Genomic DNA, 21,643 nt, shown 5'->3' on the forward strand with positions numbered 1-21,643 from the left:
GCCTTATTTGGAAGCAAAGGCAGCTGCCTTTGGCCACTGAATATAACCAGTCCTGTCAGTAATTTTAGACCTTACAGGGATAAGAGAAGAAATACAAGAGGGAGATTTCGTGGCAATAATAAACCTTAAAATAAAAATTAGGACAGGAGAAGCAACAAAGGAAGTAATTGTCCCAGATGGTCTTTTATGTGCTCTCTAGATCTAAGATGTTAGAATTGTCAAGAGAGAAACAGGACGGGTAGACAGCACTGCAGACATTAAAGATAGCAGAGCACGTGTACAGCGTGTGCCAAGGGGAAACCCGCCTGCGCGCACATTTTGGAGGAGTGGTTGAAACTCCAATGCTGAGCAAGAAGAGTCAGCAATAACTGGACAGGTAGTGGAGGTGACAGCAGGAAGGGCTCCACATGCCCTGACAAGGCGGGATGGCCTTGACTGACACACCAGTCATCGGAACAGTCCACACTCCCCAAGTCCTTGTCCTTATCACCACTTCTCCCCTTCGCCTGGGAGACACATGCTCCATCTCATGCGTCTGCAGGGTGAACTCCGATGTGTGTTTGAGGGTCCCACCCAATGCCATCTTCATAGCAAGGCCTTTATTTATTCCATAATTGGAAATGATTGGCTTTCAATCCCTATTACATTTTCATATCCCTGTAACTGTGTGCGTTTCTATCTTATTTTACTAGTCATGGGGTTTTCGTGTGTGTGTGTGTGTGTGTGTGTGTGCGCGCGTGCATGTGTGTGTGTGTGAGTGTGTGTCCTGAGTGAAAAAAAAATAATTCTGAAATTATGAAAGGACTGCTTTTTGATCACACCTAAGCAGAGCTGGACGTAGCATCTTATGAGAGGAGACTAAGAGGGGTAGCAGTGGTTTGATTCTGCCTGTTTCCTTTGCAGAGAATCCGGTTGCCATGTGGTGCACAGTATACTGGATGCCCTGTGTCTTTCCTTCAGTCTTCGTTAGAAATCTACATTTTCAAATAATAACTTCTTCTTGTTGTGAGAAAAAGAAATAACAGTGTTGATTTGTTCAAAATCCTTAGCAGTTGCCCATCATAGATTTGGACTGGTGGGGTCAAACCTTCTTAGAGGAAGAAGGGTACAGGGCAGAGGTGTCCGTGCTGATGGCAAAGGGAAGTGAGCTAGAGTGGAGCCCTGCTTTAGAAGCTCGTGTGCAGTGCTGTTAACCAGATGCACTCAGTGGAAGAGCAGGGTGTGTGGCCGTGCATCTGCCCTGAAGGTGAGTCAGAGTCTCTTCTTTTCTTATAATCTTGTAATTAAGTCAGATTTTCACATGCAAGCCTAGATAGATGAATGCTTTCTTCTACTACAGTAAGTATTGTGAAGTTTCCTCTCAAATAAGATTCAAGCTGGGCGTGGTGGCGCATGCCTTTAATCCCAGCACTTGGAAGGCGGAGGCAGGAGGATCTCTGGGAGTTCGAGACCAGCCTGGGCTACAAAGAGAATTCCAGGTCAGTCTCAATTACATAGTGAGACCCTGTCTCAAAAAAAAAAAAAAAAAAAAAAAAAAATAAAAAAATAAAAAAAAAAAAAAAAAAAAAAAAAAAAAAAAATCAAACAAAAAACAAAAACAAAAAACCTCAAATAAGATTCAAGAGACAAACATATGTATGTGAAACTTTGTGTTCTATAGCTGCACAAATAAACAGCAATTTTATGATCTAAAAAATATCTATGTAAAAAGAATGTATACAGCTCAAAAATCTACTCTGATCATATTATTAGAAAAGTTCTAATTGAATGCTATCAATAGCTACTATTCTATGTAAATGTGTAAAGGTAGTTGGATGTATTTTTATTTTTAATGCAATTTGAAAAAAATCTATTCTAATCTGATAGCACTGTGAGGGTAGAAAGGGAAAATAAAAACACCAGACGTTTATTAGTTTCATCAAATTCTTTGATTGACACTCATTGTGCTAATACTATTTTTTTACCCCACTGAGGATAAAAAAGAAATAATTCTTATGTATTTCTGATTTTCATAGGTCAGATAGTAGGGTCTTTCTTATGAATAAGCTCTTACTTTCTATACAAAAGAACTGTGAATGGTGATTTATTTTTCTAGTACTAGGGATGAAATCCAGGGAACACTCAGATACATCTCTATATTCTCAACCCTTAATTTGATTTTTTATTTTGAGACAAGTTCTTGCTAAGTTGTCCAGGCTGGCCTTGATCTTGCAGTCCTCTTGCCTTAGTCCCTTGAGTAGCTGGGATTAGAGGCAACTGCACTCAGTATGAGTAAAGGAACTGGTGCCAGATGCTTGGGTTCATATCCTGACGCTACCACTTCCTAGCAGCATGACACCAGGCAAGTCACTGGAGCCTTCTCTATGGCTTAGTTGCTTCTTCTGAAAAATGTCCACTAAAATACCTACCTTGTTGTGTAGTTTTGAAGTCCAAGTGGATTCATGTATATGAAGCACTCAGGATGGAATGTGGCACATTGTGCTAATAGTGTTAGCTACTGATAGTCCCATTTACACCTTTCTAAGGCTCTGAGTTTTAACACAACTTTGGTTTCACATATTTCTAGGTACAGAATACACAAACCACTTCTAAACCACAGGAATTATGCCAAATAGAAACTGTAGTTTCGAACCACAGATTATATGGCTTCTTCCACTGTGGCCAGTCATTCAATTTGTGGAAATGGAGGGGACATTTTCATAGGGTCACTATGTTACTCATGTCACAGGGCCAATGTCTGAAAGAGGGCAGTTCACTTGCTAACAATACATGCGCCACAAAAATGTTATTTATTTATTCAGTGCCCACTTTCTGTGTAATACAGATAAAGACAAAAATATTTTTGGAGTTCTCCAGTGATAAGATGTTTGCTTCAAGGACTATTTGGCATTTTTAGGAATTTCAACAAGGGTTACCATCATAGCTTTAACTGTAAAATTTAAATGATTAGCCATCTGAGGAGCACGTATTTCATCATATGCAGTATCAGAACATGAATTAAAATATACGCAAATAATGTTAATAGTTGTGGGTTTTTTTTCCCAATGAGTAATACTTATTAGATTTTTCTTGAGATTGTAAGACTTTGAGTTATTTGACTATCTACAAGCCACTGTGACAGATAATCTAGTACTTAAGAAATATTCTTAGATAACAGTTTTGTAGAGCAAAGCAAAGGCTTAGAAAAATGCAAAGTGGTGTTTTATTATTCAAGTGGATTAGGAAACCAACAAGAGAGATGTATCTAAAACACTGGTGTAAAAAAATTAAAAAATAAAAAAATAACTGAAACACTGGTGTAAACTGCCCAGGATGCCTCACACACAGTCCAGATTTCCATCCCAGACTCCCTCATATTTGCAGGTCAACCTTATGAGAGGACCTCTGAGCATAGATGGACTTGTAGTGATAAAGAAGAATTAAAGGGTATAGGGGCTGGGGATGTAGCTCAGGGCTAGAGTCCTCCTCTAGCATGCTCAAAATCCTGGGTTCTATCTCCAGCGTCATACACACACACACACACACACACACACACACACACACAAAATCATCTACAGAGGTAAATATCAATAGTGGCAACTGATACATTATTAAATAAGTTTGTTAACTGTTAATCACTGAACTGGAGCCTTCTTAATGAAAACTAGAATGCTCAAGGACTGCCCGGGGCAGTCTTTATTTTAGGATTTGTTTTGTATCAAGAATGATGCCCCTGTGGATAGAGTCACATTGTACTTTGGGGCCAAGTTGTAGAAGTTTCTAGCTGCCTAGAGTTCTTCCATTGGAGGGAATTTGAATGATTATTGTGAGAGTTCCTACAGTTCACCAAGTGCTCACACTGCTAAACATTAAATCGTTTTAATATGCATTCTACATATTACATCAAAATGAATCATGATCAAACTTTTGGAAGCATTTTTCTTTCCTAATTACAAAATGATTCCCTTGTGTAGAAAACTTGGCAAATGGTTTATTCGTTTGTTGGTTTGTTTGTTTTTGGTAGAGCTGGAATCATACCTATGACCTTGAGTGTGCTAGGCAAAGGCTGTACCACTGAGCTCCACTTCTGGCCCTCAAAAAATGCTATTCTTCATTGAAGACGTGAAATGATACATGTATTACACTGTAGTGCTTACTTTTTTTCTATATGATTTATAAGATAAAGAAATATAAGCAAAACCCAAACAAGGAAAAGTATATAAACACATTACTCAGCATAAAAAGTTCAAAGACTCTTACCTCAAGAATGGGGCACATAACTTCTGCAGTGACATCACCATGATCCTTACAGAATTTGTAGAATGACTCAAGGTAAGACTAAAAAGGAGTAAAGATCATAAAACAATGAAATGAACATACTTTCCTTTTGAAAATTTCTAAGTTATCTTTTCATGACTTATGAAATTCTTTAATGAAAATTGAATTGTTTTTCCCGTAGGGAGATATTTTATAATGAATTTGGTAGAAATTTTCACATTGCAGCATGTTGCACAGACTAAAAAAGAACTCCATGAAAGAACAAAACTGCACTTACCATGGATTATAATTACTTAAACATTTTTTTTTCACATGGTTCTTGGATTATTTCACATGGCTAATTCGGGCTATTCTAACAAGAGTGCCAAGTTCTTTTCTGAGCTCAGCAAAAGATTTTAGCGGTCTTATGCTGACATTTAATCTTTCAGAGATAATTAGGAATGGCTTTGAGTATGGGGATATATTGGAAAAGCTATAGTACCAGCCTGCCTGTGTCTGAGACCCAACTCTAATACTTACCAGCCAGTGGACTTCTGTGAGGAATCCTTACCCCTCCATGGATCAGTTTTTCTCATCTGAAGAATGGGTACAGCATAAATCTCATAGTTTTGCTAGTAGATTAATGGAATTAAGGCCTATATATTGCTCAGAAGAGGGCCCTCAAAGTCCACATGTCTCTTTTCAAAAAGAATTTCCTGTCATGCTTTCACTAAATATATAATATATATGGTACAGTAGTATATATTCATTTATGCTTTGAGAGTGTCCAAAGGTGCTGTGGTTGTATGAGTGAAAATGGGCAGATTTTGCTCAACCCAGAAAACACAGGGCCACTCTAATTGTGGCAGCCTTGTCCAGACAGCCACAGTATGCAAAGTGGGACATAGATGCAGTGTCCACCAGCTGGTCACCCTGGTGTACTGCACATAGTGGTTTACAATTCTGTGGGAAGCTTAATTGTGAGGCTTGGGGGCTTCTATAACCATATCAGCGACAGAGGTGGTGGCTATAAAACAGAAGACTTAGGGTCAGAGATGTAGCTCAGTGGAACTGCACCTGCCTAGCAAGTTCAAGGTCCTGAGTTCGATCCCCGGTACCACAAAAAATAAAAATAAAAATAAAAAACAGAGGACTTAATATGCATGATGGTTCATACGGGTTCATATGGGTCACCCTACTCACTTATCCAGCCACCCACTACCACCCAATCGGCACGTTTTATGTTCTGGGCACTGTGCAAGAAGCTAAGAACACAGAAGACTGTGCTATTTCTTCTCAAATATGTTGATGGCTGGGGGAAGTTGATATACATGTGTGTAACTAGAAGATAGGCCAACACAATAAAAGCTATATTCCAAATCTATATAACTTTCTAATTGCTGATGTTGGCTAATGGACAAACTGTTGGGCTGGGGATTTAGCTCAGTGGTTCCACCGCCTGCCTCGCAAGCGCAACAACCCAAGTTCAGTCCCCAGTACCAAAAACGAAATCAAACAACAAAAAACAAATAAATTTTGTTAGTAAAAGATTCTAGTTACGATATATTGTGTAATCAAGAAAAATGTGTTATCTGGGAAGACCATTACCTTATATAGTTTATTGCGCAGTAATTCAACATTCAGTTCGTCTAGAGTATTTTCAGACATACAGTCTTGAAAGAATGGAGCTAAAAGCAAAAATTATCAAAGTGAATGAATTAAAAGCAAGGTTATAACTGCAGATGATATTTCCTGAACTTACCACCCTCTGCTAACTCCTAATGAGGACACTACGGAGTTGCAATTCACAGACTTGATTCTGCTAACAGCAGTTGGGATGATAGGAATTATTCCTTATTAAACATTTACTATGTGTGAGCCCTAAATACTGCTTGCTATGTTGCACACGTTTCTATTTATTTAGTCTTCATAACACCTTGGAACTATTAACTCAAAGATTGCTTTTTGAAATTCCTCCTAAGTCCCCAGTAAATGTTGCCTATTAGTAACATTTACCGTTTGTAACCTAACTTATACCAGTCATTGAGTTGTATTAAGACTATGTTTTATTTCATTCTCAAAACCCTTCTATAATCAGATATGATTGTTTTTAAAGTGAGGAAACTGGATGAATTGAATCACCCCAGGTCACCTTGTTGGGAGAAGGCAGAGCTGTTGGGAAAGATCGCAGCTGTCTGATTCCAGGCTTATACTCTTTCCACAAGGTCTCAGCCTCAGACTCTAATGGATGACACACATATTATTTTTGTCTTTTAAAATTTCTGTTTTAAGTAGATACTATTTTGGCTGGCAATGTCAGCATGTCAGAGGGAGAGAGCGTTCTTATCAGGTGTGTGATCCTCGTGGGCTCCCCCCAAATTAAAACAAAGTGGAAATATTTTGACAAACGATCAATAGTCGATTACTACTATCCCAATTTTCTAACAATCATAGATAAGTAAATGAAATTATCCTTTTTAGTATTTTAAGTAATCCAGTGTTAGTCAGGGTCAAATTATAATGAAATTGACATTTTTTTCATCATCGCTTCAGATCCTTTGACAGAATATCTCAGAAAAATGACATTGTCAAGCTTCCTAAAAAAAAGTCCTTCCTAAGTTGTCTTTATTTAGACCTTAGTTTAAAATGGAAAATGAAGAATTATCATGAAACTCAGCGAGAAAACTAATAGTTTGAATAACGATGTGTTTTGTCATTTATGCACTATGGGCTGGTAGACAGTACAAGGGTTTGAAGGTTGGGAGCTTAGCTGCTGCTCTTTCTCTGCTACAAATGGTTCTCCTGTGACCCTGAGCTGGTTCCTTCATCTGAAAAATGAGGAAGCAACACTAGATGATTCTTTAATGTTATGAGTCAGCATAATAAGAAACTGCATACTTGGAAAACAGTTGTGAACTGCAAATACATTTTCTAATGCCAGTGATAACATTCACAGGCAGCTACATACTTATGTATTCGTACCTAATGGGGTTTCAACCAGAACCGCATTGAAGAGATCTGAAATGGTCTCTGCTATGTTGACTGCTTCCATTTCTGTAAAACTGCCCAGTGGGTGGCACTTCACCAGAATTTCTTTCACGGATTTTTTTTGTAATGCACCATTCATCAGTAAAATCACATTGTCTATCATGTAACTGCACCTGGTTTAGAAGAAGATTTAGTCACTAGGACAATAATCACATGAAGACAAGAAATATCGCACAAGTAAGAAATCACAGTTCAGGCACACACACACACACCTTTGTTTAAAGAAAAAAGAGTATCTTTTACTTTTAACTCTGAAGTTTAGGAGCTGGGTGGGAAAAAAATATCCCAGAAGATGCTTTAGTTTGAAAGATAACATTCAACTAAGTAAAGTTAAATAAAACTTTGGTTTTATTTCTTCTTCTATATTTAATGAATTATAGTCTTGAAAAGTTGAGAAACAGGGCATCTAAATTCTGCTTTAAGTACTGAGTATTTGATTGTACAACGCAGCCTATTCTTCTCCCACAAGACCAACAGGGAATGTTCTAGCCTACTCACTCCCATGCTCCCTGGAGTCCACAAGTTCATACATGACACGATTTCTTTACTTGGCCTAAATCCTGCCTGGATAGTCTGCATGTATGTGCTTTCAGCACCTGGGATGTTCTAAGAACTGAAGAGCAGAAGGAGAGGAGATCTAGTACCTTCCTTCACAGAGAATACAATTCAAGGGAGGGACTGGACAGAGAAGCATTTGCAACCAGCTATACATGAAGCACCTGTGCTACGCAAAACACATTTTCAAAGGGTGTAGGTATTTATTGTTGGTCCTAAACCAGTCCAGGAATCAGATTTCCCAGGGAAGTGACACCCAATTTTAACCTTGAAGAGTGAGTAGGAGCTGTTCAGACACAAGGGGCAAAGAACTGGGAGAAAGAGTGTTTTAAAACAGAAGCAAGAGCATTTGACCAGAGAGGTCAGCGCAAAGACATCCTGTTGTTTCTTTTGCCTGACGTGGAGCCCTTGAGGTGGGGCTGAGTATGCTGGGTCCTTCATGAGGACCACAGGAATTTGGATGCTAAGCACAATGGAGGATGCTGAATGTTTTTATACTGAAAGGAGTAATATATTAAGTATTAAAACAGGGGGAGAGATAAACAAACAGATCAAGTGCTTCACAACAGTTCTTTGATCTCAATAAGAATGCTGTAAAGTTGGTACTGTTATTATCTCCACTTTACAGGTAAAGAATCCGAGGCCCAGAGAGACGCAAATGTAGCCCATGATAATTCAGAACTGTCAAATGCGACAGCTGAGAATCAAACCCAGGTCTTCAGCCTGTGGAACCCAGGTCCTATCATCAGGCTGCTTTTAGTTGTCAAAGGGGATGCATAGATTTCTATGTTGAACAGTTAGGTTGGGGGCTCTTAACTGACATGATGATGTCGCAGGAAGACAGGGTGCTAAGAGGCTTTAGAAGTCTGAGTCTGGAAGACAGGCACAGATAAGAGGCATTTATTTGGAAGGCAAGAAGAAGTATTTTAAAGGTGGAAGCTGAAGTCTTGGGAATAATTGGTCACATAAGAGTTCTTTCCTGAGAACTTTGGGGAAGTCTAGTACGCAAAACTTTTTTTTATTAGTACTTGTTTTCAGTACTCATTTCAGTTTTTATTAGCACGTTTACATTTCTTGTGTGGAGTTGTACGTAATGTATCTTAATTTCTTTTTTCATCCCTTTCCTCCTCCTCCCTCCATCTCTTGATCCCCTTTCTATTTGAGAGAGTTCTTTCACCCTATTTCCTATTACCTATCTTTTCTTTTGCCCCTTATTTATAATGTGGGTTTCTCCTACAAGAGAAACGATGCCATATTTAAGTTTGTGTTTGTGTGTCGAATTTATTCTATTTCACATTGTGGTCTGCATCCGTTTTCCTACAAATGACTCGAGGTCATCTTTGTGGCAGAATAGTACTTCATGATGTGTAAACACCACAATCTCTTTATTCATTCATCTGTTGATGGGCTGCTCCCCAAATTTAGCTATTATAAATTATGATGCTATAAACACGGATGTGCATCCATCACTGCAATATGGTGTCTTCAATCCTTTGAGAAGATACCTAGAAGAGCAATAGCTGAGTCAAATGGAGTTTCTACTTTTGGGTTTTGAGGAATCTCCGAACTGATCTCGTTTTGTTTTGTTTTTGGTACTGGGTATCGAACTCGGGCCCTTGTGCTTGCAAGGCAGGCAGTGGAAACACTGAGCCAAACACCCGGCTCCACACTCATCTCTGTCATGGTTCTACTAGATTACATTCCAACCAACAATGGAGACAGGTTGCTTAGCCCCCTGCAGTCTCCCTCAGCATTTTAGGACTCTGAAGGAAATTAAGAGGAATAACCGGATGGGAGGATAAAAACACAGGCAGTGAACTCTAGAAATTTCTAGAGAGCTTCTGGAAGAAGAGGTAGAATGTCAAAGGTCACAGGTACATCAAGGTAAATGTGGATGTAAACATACATAGGAAATAGCAACTAAGAGGTCATCTGAGAACACAGTAAAACACTTTCAGTGGAATGTTTGTGGGGGAGGGAAAAAGAAGGAAGGCAAACAGCTGAGCACTGTGCGTTTAAAACGGGAAGTGAGGAGGTCAGAGAGAGTTCACGTCATAATGTGGTCTTCAAGTAAGAGGAAAATAGCTAGGCAGAAAAACAGGGCCAAAAGGAACTTGAAGTTTTCAGTTTTAATATTTGTTCAAAGTAGGAGAGAGCTGAAGGTGCTTCAGTGCAGAGGGGTGAGAGGCAGTAGAGAAGGTGAGGCTGTGGATTGGGAAAGGAAGGGAACAGCCCACTGGTGAACTGAGGTTCTCTGGAATTGATAGAAGTGGAGGCTAAATCCCTGCACAAGACAGATAAAAACTTATTCCTTGCAATGGATTAAACCCAACTTGGACACCAAGAAGAGCTGTTGTTAGAGTTGGCCATGCAGGTTATAGTGTGATAGAATGTATTTTGGAGTGAAAAAGTGAGCTTCTTCACTGTAGAACTTCTACAGCTAATCCCAATAAAAATTCTAACTAAAGAAGTTTTTGAAGCAAGCAATTATACCTTTATAAAAAGCACATGACTATAAAGTTTTTTCACCTCCCCAACAGCAGTACCAAATTTAGACATGATGGAATTTCAGAATCCTTTTTATCTCTTGAAAATTATATTAAAATGGAAATGCTTATTTAACTGTCCCTATAAGGCTCAAAAGCAATTACCTGAATATGGAATTGCCAGTACTTAATAATCCTTAGCGGGCTCGAGATATTTAATCTTCCCACAGCACCTCTGTAATGTAAAAGCATATGAGCTGCTAACACTCCCAATTTGTAGATGAGTAGTAGATCAGCATTGACGGGCAACCAATGTCAGTGCTGAGTAGAGTTTTGCACACATACATAACACCCAAACTGATGCCCACGGTGTGTGTACGGTGGTACTTCAGCTCATGAACTCATTTATTTCCATGATTCTGGTCTCAAGCCGAGGTGAACAAGAATGGAATCAAATTCAACGGTTAGGTTCAATTTTGACCTTATGGGGAAATTTGATTTGGTTCTCATCCAGTTTGTTTTGCCAGCAGGATCACATAGAGAGTGGAGTTCTTGAACTGAAGTACTACTGTATTCAGTATGCTGATTTTTTAATTAATAGGCTAGGCCTTGTATTGCAAATAGCAAGAGCTTTTTGTAGATTGGGTTCGGTTTTATTTCATTATTCGAATGACCCATTTTCTAAAATGGAACACAACATCAGTTCTGAGAGTGTGATTTAGGAAATAAAGGGAGAACCCAGGGCTTGGCTCCTGCTGAGGGCCAGGATGTCTCTTTCCTCCCCTCCCCTCTCTCCATCACACAGCATGGACTGTTGGGGTAGGGAGATAACACGCCCACAAGAAGTTTACTTTCTCCAGATTGCAATCTTTATAGACCTCCAGGGCCATGCATATTATGGTGAGCAATGAAATGATTGTTGTTGCTGCCTGGGTAATGTTTGAGCTTCAGAACACCTGGTAATTCACCTAGCTCAAACTCCCTATGTTTTAGATAATTATGTCCACAGGTAGTGGCAGAGCCAGGATCAGTGCCTATTTGGTCAGGTTAATTTTTCTTTTAGCCACAATCTTATAAATATCCTTATTTTTAGCTTTCTAGATAATTTATTCTGTAACTCTGACATTGGCACCTGTGAAAATCATGAAGTCACTTGAAACTGTGATAGAATTAATTACTTAATCCCAGAATGTTAGGTTGTAAAAATATAGTTTTAAAATACTTAATGTTTTAGAGGTTTTTAGTATGTGATAGGCATTATACGTATATTTTCACTGAACTTTCAGGCAGTTCAATGTCACAGGGACCATTATTGTGATTGCTTCATGGATAAGGGAAGGGAGACGTGGCAGTATGAAATACTTTGCCTCAGATCACACTGCTGTAACCAGCTGGTAACTTGCTGCCACCCCCGCCTCACTCCTAAGTGTCCACCACTTCCGCAGAGTGTGTAAAGAGCTGAGGTAGTACTGAGGCTAGGGATGAATGTTAAACGATCCTCTTCCCAAAGTCAAAGCTCAGATTCCTTTATTGGGTTCCAACATAAGAGCCCAAGCCAGACAGTATTTTAACATTTCCTTCTGGCACTTCTTTACTAATTCTTTTAAGGACAATGAAAATTACTATATTTCCTGTGTGATAATGACCAAATACTATTCAGCCATATTTGCTGAATTAAAGGAACTTTCTTCAGTGGATAAAAAAATGTGTCACTTTAATGTCATTAGCAATAGTTGAGAAATGATGGTCATTGGCTAAGTAACCGGGCATGAGAGGAAAAGATGCAGACCTTCTAAGAAAAACACAGTGCAGTGAAAATATCCAGTGTGCTATGCCACAGGAATATTTTCAGTAGCCTATGGCTTGTCTAGTGCCCCAAAGTTTTCCATACCTCAGAGCTCTGCATCACAGAATGGTTTAGAGAGAAAGGTGGGGAAAGGATAATTGGGAAAAGGGAAGAGGAAGAGAATGCAGCTTGATGTCCTGATGGCAAGCAGTCTTAGGCAGAACATATCCATATAGGCACTCAGGTTATGAACATGGTCACCACCTTGCCACTCTTCTTACCTCTGTAACCCTTAGAAAGCCATCCTCTATACTGTGGGGATACATAACACATTTGGCCGGTTGTTATCCTAGAAGGTATTCAAAATTATTTGTCTGGGTGGCTTTCAATTTCTTTTTTAAGTCTGTACAGTTTAATATTTTAAAATATACACAATATATTAGAAGAATGGTATGTTCTTATAATATATCATTAAATATGTTTACATTGGCTTTGTCTCATTTTTTAATTACTGTGGTATATAATCAGGGCATAATGATCACTGACCTAAAGAAACAGAGATTTTGGCCACTATACAATACATAAATTAAATATAGAAAAGAGAAGAAATAGGGGTTCCCCTCCTTGAAGGTGGAGTATATATACAGTTTATTCAAATTCTTCTGCAGCTAAGATCTGTTCCTTCTCCCTTACTTGTTAATTTGTTTAATCATTTATTGCCCCCAGTCTGAGTTAAGTCAGAGCTGGAGAAGTATCCATGGTACTTAGCAACTAGCCTGATTTAATGGCATGATGAGGTAGGAAACAAGACGAAAGTGAGTGAGTGAACAAGTGAAGAAATAGAGGGGAATAGATTATTCTTTTCAGCAAATTTGGCATCATGGGATAAGAAGGGGCAAACTTCACAGGGTCACTGGGCAGATTAAATCAAATCAAGCAGAAGAAAGCAGTTTGGAAACCATCAAGAGATTGCCACAGTAGAAGGATCTCAGCTTGGAGCACACAGACTTCATTTTAACTCAGTTCTGCCACATAAAATCAGTTTAGCAAGCATTCCATTTCCTCACTCTAAAGCAGAAATGTTTATTCAATTTTGAGTGGTTGAATCAGATGCAACAATACATACTAAAGCATTAGTTCAGTGCTTTGTATAAAGAAGGCAGGCCATAGGCACTAAAAAGAATTTTCTTATAAACTCTTCTTTGCTTCAATAGGGACAGCCCACACATATAATCTTCAGTGTAAAAAATTTCTCTGAGTTTGTACTCTTTTATTGAGACTGCGATTTTTAAATTTATTTATTGCTTTTAGACAATAAGAGATTATCAAGGCACTGTGGTGCAGGAACAAGAAGCCATGCAGCACAGTCATGCAGAAGACTCAAAAACCTACAAGACCACGAATCATGTTACTTCTTGGAAAGGTACCTACCTCCATGTCTGACTTAGGCCTGTTTGAAAAACCTGTTACCATTCTATTTTGCATCTTGGAACTCTCAGATGTCTTTGCATGGTCATCCCCCGCCATTAAGTCTATTGATACATTTAAAACAAACAGTACAATTACATTTATCACTGGGAACTTGTACTTTCACACGATGTGTCTTGGTTCTTATTTTTTCCCCATACCTTTGACCTCCCTTCATTCCCTTTACCCTTCCTTATTTACAAAGACTTTGTTTCCACTGTTTCCTTTTTTCAACATTTTTTATTTTTCCTTATTTCCTTTCCCCTCCCCTTCCCACTTCCCCTTTAGCCATTTTCTTCACATTTCTGCATGGTCATTGTTTTATATGATGTTTTCTTTAAGGTAGGTGAACTTCAAAAGTTCAGTATTGTCTGTGTCCCTGGGAATGTAATTATTACTTTTGATTCAAAGCTTCCTAACTGTCCCAAATAATATCAAAGATCTGAATTCCTTTGTTAGAAGGAGGCACTTCCCAAAACAATCTGAACTTGAGCTTTTGTTCTTTTTTTTTGGTACTGGGGATTGAACTTGGGTCCTTGCGCTTGCAAGGCAGGCCACCAAACCGCTGAGCTAAATCCCTGGCCCCTTAGCTTTTGTTTTTGATTGAATAGTAAATAATTTGATGATTAAAGCAGATTCACTGTCTAGTACCACTGTGACTAAGATTTTGCTTATTGGGAAAAGTTACATCCTCAGATCAGGCTATGTATGAGTTGGTTCCCTTCTACCTGAGGGCTCAGGTCCTTATCCTTTTATCTGAAAAATATTCTCAATGACAGTTATGTTGTATGTGACCAGGGAACTAAGTGATATGTTGGTGAGATCACATTTGTACACATGGAATATACAGAAATTGGAACATAAATTGCATTTCCTGGGGTAAATTGTTCATGGAAAGGGTGGGGGCTGAGATTTGATGCTTTTGGCGGAGCCATTAAACCAAGGCCTTGCACATGGTAGTCAAGTGCTGTACTGCTGGGTCACATTCAAGGCCCCTGGAGTTGTTTTTATAAGTTATTTAAATCCCCCATGAAAACTCCCAATACAAGGTACTGGTTCAGTTTTCACAGATCTACCAGTTACCTGTTGTGACATGGATAGTAAAGACCATGTTGGATGTCTTTCCCAACATACTGCTTTTCAAATGAAAGCTTTTCTTGATTACATTAATAAACATTTTGTTATACTCTGGATTTGCTTAATCTATGAGAAATCACATGGGGAAGGCCTATCATTTCGCCTGATTCCCTAAATGACCTAATGAAATTTAAAATTCCCCACATACATTTTGCTACCGTACCATTTTAGTAATATTTATTTCTCTAAAGCTTCTCTTTTTTCAAATAGAAGAAGTGAAAATAAATTTTAAAAAGCAATTAATTTTGCTGTCATATTCATTTTTCCTTCTAGTAAAGTAAAATACTGCAAAATTATTCAGAAGTCAGCATAGTCTGTAATAAAATACTTCAGAAAGAATGCTGATCACTATGCATTTCCTGACTTGTTGTACTCTTTAAACTTTTTTGTATTTAAGATTCTGCATAATCTTAGCCTAACACATCTGTCTGGACTAAAATGATCGCAAACTTCTGCTCTTTTCCACTCTGGTGTCTTTGTTTCTACTCTTCTCTAGATGTACGAAGTTGCTAGAAGTTGCAATCTTTCCCATGCTTTAAGGCTATACCATATTTTCCCTAAGCTTTTTAAAGTGTATCTAGTGAGAAGTGACATCTTTTCTTCCCTCTGAATTTCCCGTATTTATATTTATCTTGAGATAAAATTAAATTTCAATACACACTGTTAGTAACAGAGAGGTCCACGAGGGACAGTTATTGCATTCATTCACAAATATTTGTCACATGTTTGTTATAGCATAAGATTTGGATTTCAGTACTAATTCTAACTCTGCTCAACTGTGTGTTCTTGGGTAAGTCATTTCGAATGTCCATTTTAAATATAGTTTTTTGCAGTTAATTTTTACCTGTCTTTATTAACTATAGTATTTGTGGACACAGGGATTTTATTGAATACTTTGGTTGTGGCCTCATATCAGCCTGAATTCTATCTTGCACAGAACAAGGAAACAATTATCATTTTTCATTTGATGAATAAATTTTTCTCTATGTTCACACAAGTACGTTAACTCATTGGGCAAACAGAAGTAAAGGCAATAACTGGCTACCTGATATCTTATCCTGTGTTCCTTTTCTAGGAGACACAGCTCCCTGTTTCTTGTACATTTGGTAATTTCTCTATCGGGAACAATTATTATAACATTAGAGAGAGGGCTCCAATGTTGCCCCTCTTTTAGTCATGTATGGAATATTCTAGTAGACACCAGTGAGTCAGTTAATCGTGTTGTGTCTGTCAGAACCTGTAAGAACAGTGGTCTACACATATCTGCTTCAGTATATTTAAAATATCAGTTGTGACAGTTTTTGAAAATCTCATTTTTGGGGGGCAAATGTAAAAAAGAAAGAAAACCTCAGCTAAGAAGGTAGGAAAGAAGCAACAAGACTTTCAAACTTTACTAATGGATTACCTACCACAATCCAAAACATACATATCTTTTGCTTCTGTGAATCCATCCCAAAGCAATCCTGAACCAGGTGTGGTGGCATGCGCCTGTAATCCCAGCACCCGGGAGGCTGAGGCAGGAGGATCGCTGTGAGTTCGAGACCATCCTGGGCTACATAGTGAGTTACAGGACAGTCTCAACTACATAGTAAGACCCTGTCTCAAAAAACCAAAAATAAAACAAAACATAAAAGTTATATGTATATAACTATATACTTATATATAATATATAGTTATGTACATAACTTTTCTAGAAAATATTTGGAAGGACATATATGAATTTAGGAGTGGTTAGCACTCGGCTTTGAGACATGGGTATTTAACCTGTTCCCTTATTTCAAGAAAAAGCCAACAATATTATTGTTACTCAGTAGGGTTTTGAGAATTAAATGTATTCAACATATGTGAGTATAAATGTACTGGTGGATAGAATAAATTTTGATTATAAACATTTTTAAACACACATGCTTCTTTTCAAATAAAAAAAATCTGTAAGACAAAATAAAACTAGGGAAATAGACATCGGGATGAGTACCAGGGTAAACTGCAGTGTCAGTCCTGAAAATGAAAGCTGTGGGACAGCCTCAAACACCCTTGAAAAGTAGTGGGAAAGGAGTAATACCTTGGAGAACAGGTTACTGGGATCAATCATGCCCCCTGGTGGTGATGGATGCCATCTCCAAGAAGTTGATGAGCGCAGAGGAAAAACAGGTCCGCCTTGGCCCTCACGTGCAACCTACTCAGAGAATGGCTGAAGCTGCAGTATCCTAAGTCCTTTTGCACCCATTACCATAAAACCCTTAACCTTCAGCCATTGTTCTGACACCTTGTAGTATCAGCAACAGAAGAGCAGCCCTAGTAAGACCTGTATTGTCTCTCCTGGACACAGCCACAGACCCATGCTTCAGGCCTGAGCCTGGACATCACATACCTTTTCTAACTGTCACAGGTGTGCATTTTACTTGAAGACACAAAGTTGGCGACGTGTTTTGAGCACTACTTATATTTTGATATATTCAGATAGTGGGTATCTACAGATATATGTTTAATCAGTCAGTTTCATAGATGTGTAATCTGGATAATCACTCAGGGTTCTGGTTGAATTATTTGCTTTTTTTCTCTTAAAAATTATCAAATATTTCTAAACAAGAGGCCCTGTATTTTCATTTGCAGTTGGCTTCACTATAGATAGCTGGTCCTATTTTTTTCTCATTGAGTTTATTGGTACATTTTAGGTATACAGTACAGTTACATTCATTATTGGGATCTTGTACCTTTACATGACAGGTCTTGATTCTCATTTTTTCCCCTTGTCTCTGCCCTCCCTTCACCCCCTCCTCCCCTCCCCATTTACAGACACTTTATTTCCATTTTTTATTTTCTCCTATTTTTTTCTTTTCCCTTATTAGCTTTCCCTTCCCCTTCCCCTTTTCCCTACACCTTTAGCCTTTTTAAATCGTCGCACACTCCATCTTACACATAGCTACATTTTTCTATTAGAGATGAGAAACCTGACGCTTTGAGTGATTACAGGACACTTTTCAAAGTCCCACAGCTTGGTGAACTGTAGATCCAAGTTAGAGTCTCCTTAATGGTGCAAGAGTTTCCCATCTGCCTCAGGTTCACGAGGCCTTTTAAAATGCAGATGTCTAGACCACATACCGTGATCTAGTAAGTCATAATTTGGGGGAGCACAGTTTTGAAATCTGCACCTTGAATAATTCTTCCACTGGTTAGTGAAGAGTCTAGATTCAATTCATCTCTAATCTTAGAATCCAGCAATACTATGATGATTAACTGAGTGTCATTCAGTTACAGATAGACCAAGTTTTGCTTCTGCACAATAGCACCAGTGTGTTTTTTTTGCTTTTAGTACCAGGGCTCCGATTCTCACCTTGCGCTTGGTGAGGCAGATGGCAGAACCACTGAGCTAAATCCCCAGCCCAGCACCAGTGTTTTTAAATACATGGAGTGTTTAAGAGTTTTAAATGCTATGCCGCAGATTTAGCTCAGTGGTTCTGCCGCCTGCCTTGCAAGCACAAGGACCTGAGCTCTGTCCCTGGTTCCAAAAAAATAAAAACAACAACAACAACAAAAAAAAACCAGTTTTAAACACTAAAGGTCTTACCAGCAACTGCAGTTGAGACAATTTTGTCCTACACTTTTCCTGTAGAATGTCCCATGAAATTGAGACATAACACCTTTCAGGTAGCCCGATGTGTGACTTCAGAAGAAATCTTCTGACTAGTGACTCAGAATCCCAAATATGTAATGGTGTCAATTAATCAACCTCATAACATTACTGGGAATTTATTAAAATCAGAACTTACCAAGTTAAATACTACGTAGAGTTTGTGGTGAGGAAGATGACATAAAATCCAATGCTTCTAAAATGTTCATGACCAGATGGAAGACTATACAGTCATTTAAAAACATGTGAGACAAATTTTTGACATGGGAAAAATGCTGGTATTATATATAGAAAACTAAGATTCAAAATTATACTGACACTGATTTAAGTTTTTCAAAAATGTGTAGGAAAAGAGTGGAAAAATACGTTAAATAATGGTGAGATGAAGGGCAATTTATGTAGTTGTCTCTAACTCATAGTGGGATTCCTATTCATTTTGATTAGAAACAAAAGTCAAATCTTTTATCGTAGTTGAAAATTGTCCCTTCCTTTTATTTAGAATTCCCAAGGATTGTTTTGCTTGCTCTCACTTGTCATAAATTAAAATTCTAAATTTTGTGAAGTCTGCCTTCCAAATATATCTAACCATTACCCCTCCTTCCTATCGCTACGGCTGAAATTTCCAGGCCGAGATTTTAAAATAGCTTCTTCTATGGTTTCTCTGCTTCAAGTCCCACCGCTAACCTGCCAGTGCATCTTAGGTGATCGGCTTGCTAACTACAAAAACTTGGGCACTTTATTTTTAAATAAGCCCCAGGAATACACGTAATAGCATCCAGTGTCAAGTACTGAATGAGCAGCATGTGGACAATAATTTTAAGACCGGGTGCTCTCCCACTGGCTACATGAGAAACTCATTAGTACTTAGAGATTAAACTGCTTTTTGGCCATGGAGCCAGACGTTGTTTAAGTGTTCAGTCAGTCTACCTTATGGTCTCCCAGTAGGAAGATTCTCCTCATCCTGTAGGGTGGGCACCATTAAGTGAAGAGTACAGACTGCAGCAGAGGAAAAGCATGTGAAGGCAGCACCTCTCCAACAGTCTTTTTTTCTGCACTTTTATTTTTCCTAGAGACTTAGACTCAAAACCCTATGGATGACCAGGCTCTTTGTACGCTTATCCCAGCTCATGCTCCTCCTGCTCGTTTTTTATGTTCTAGCCGCATCTCAGAAAAGCTCTTATCTCCAAACCCCAAATCCTTTTCACCCCGTCAATCTTTCAATCAAAGACATTTATCTGTTTATTGGTTTGTTTGTTTGTTTAGTTCAGGAGACTGAAATCGTTTCATTTGCTCTACCACTGAGATACTTATTCGCATATTCTGGCTCATATTGTGTTTTCTCTGCAAAATCTTTGTAATTCAGAGCTAGCTATTCTAATTCCCTGGGCTGAAGCCTCTATCACAGCTGCTGCTTGGTCCTGTCTTTGTTTTTCACCATTTGTGGACACATCTCCTTGCTTCGTTTCGCTGGAAGCTCCTCATGATCCTGAGCTTTGGAATTCATTTCTTGAGAGCCAGGCGGTAATGGGCGACCCACTCTATTAACTGGATGGCTGTCGACTTTCCTGGTTTTAGCACTAAGAGTCCCTCCATATGCAGCACCAGAGTGCACAGGGCAGATTCTGTAGATCCTTTGTTGTACAGTGAGATAGTTTAAAAGGTTTATCAGCTTTTATGAAGGAATCTCCAAAGATTTCTTCAGTATGTGGCCCTTATTCTGTGCAGTTTTAATTCCTCAACCTAAGATTATGCATTCACCCCCCCCCACCACCACTACACCTACCTTAATATCTGTGTGGGAAAGGGAGGGCTTATTCTTGGATTCTCTGCAAATGCCAAAATCTGAGGATTCTGAGTCTTTATATTAAATGGCATAGTATTTACATATAACCTACACACATCCTTCCATATACTTTAAATCATCTCCAGATTTCTTATAATACCCAGTAAAATACAAATGCTATGTAAATAGCTATTATACTATGTTGTTTAGGAAGAGCGACAAGGAAAAAGTCTGTACATGTTCAGTAAGGTTCAAATTTTTCCCTAATATTTGTGATAGTGATAATAGTTCATTTAATTGGCAGATGTGGAAGCTGCAAATAAGGAGCACCAACTGTAAGTATTCAAGACTATTTCTTTGGTTATCTTCTATTCAAAAATTTTACAGCCCTTGAGGTGGAGTACTTTGAACACTTGAGAGATTATTCTTCAAAAATAGGCTAATTTCAAAAGATGAGAAGTAGAAATGCTGCTGGAAAGGGCTCGGTAGCAAAGAAGAAAAAAAACAACCTTGGCCTATATTAAATAGTCTTTATTAAAATGCTACCAGATTCATTCCCTTTGTTCATAAACTGTGTGTAATTATAGTATACAAAACCTCCAGATCTTCCTGCTATTAAGAATTTAAAAATATCTGTTCTAGATTTTCAAAATAAGTTTCCCATGTACAGTAATTATATCACATAAAATGTGCTATACTTAAAATTATGTTTATTATAGCAACTTAAATTTAGACTGCCTCTCTTAGAGTTGATTTAATCCTCTCTATAATGTTGCCTTGTTCACTTCCTATCAAGAAAGAATTTCAGGGCTACTACGAAGATAACCTGACTTTGCAAAAACATTCTGGAAGAGAAATAAGAAAAAATGGTGTCAGAATGGTGGGACACCATTCCCCTATTTGTCCAACCTTTGCTGTTGAAATAAATCTCTAGGCTCTGCAGAAAGTAGCAGGATGCTGCCAAGGATGGACAGTTACACAGTCTGATGCCATGGTGAGACAAAATACGGATGGACACTCGGAAGATTACTATTGTCCTTTTTATTTTGTGACACAGTCTTGCTAACCTATTAAGTTGCCCAGCGTGGACTTGAACTTTCATCTCCCTGCCTTAGCCTCCCAGAGTTCTGGAATTATAAGTGTGTGCAACCAAACGCCTGGCCATTTTTCTTATGTGTGTGACTAGTTGTACTCTAGCATACAATTTTTTGACATTGTTATCGACTAGAGTTTGGAATTTTAAATAATTTGCTTTTAAGAATGAGACTATATTTTAACATAGCAGCTTGTTTTGAAATCAGGATACTTGCCTAATTAATGCTAAGGCTCCTTTCAGGACTAAGATTCTACAGTTAGGAAACAATAAATCATTGAGTTTATCATTTGAGAAGAACCATTGACCAATAACTCACAGTCATTCTTGGAACATCCTTTTCTGGCATATAATGGGCAAATTTTCTGTCTTTCTTTTTTTTTTTTTTTGGTGAGATCTGTCTCCCAATCTTAAAGTACAG

At 38.3% G+C, this 21,643-nt stretch overlaps 1 protein-coding gene across 1 annotated transcript in view; it reads right to left on the minus strand.

Moving 5' to 3' along the window:
- Positions 1 to 21,643, minus strand: part of Atp6v0d2 (ATPase H+ transporting V0 subunit d2) — a 42,833-nt gene that overhangs the window by 5,531 nt on the left and 15,659 nt on the right. The window contains exons 3-5 of the mRNA XM_010606440.3: positions 7,219 to 7,397; positions 5,845 to 5,924; positions 4,240 to 4,317 (exon numbers count right to left, since the gene is read on the minus strand). Of these exons, the coding sequence (XP_010604742.1) occupies positions 4,240 to 4,317; positions 5,845 to 5,924; positions 7,219 to 7,397 (337 nt within the window). The remainder of the gene's footprint in view (positions 1 to 4,239; positions 4,318 to 5,844; positions 5,925 to 7,218; positions 7,398 to 21,643) is intronic.

This window comes from Fukomys damarensis, unplaced genomic scaffold, assembly GCF_012274545.1.
Source record: "Fukomys damarensis isolate Sample0158 unplaced genomic scaffold, DMR_v1.0_HiC HiC_scaffold_5, whole genome shotgun sequence".
In the NCBI taxonomy this organism is placed as follows: domain Eukaryota; kingdom Metazoa; phylum Chordata; class Mammalia; order Rodentia; family Bathyergidae; genus Fukomys; species Fukomys damarensis.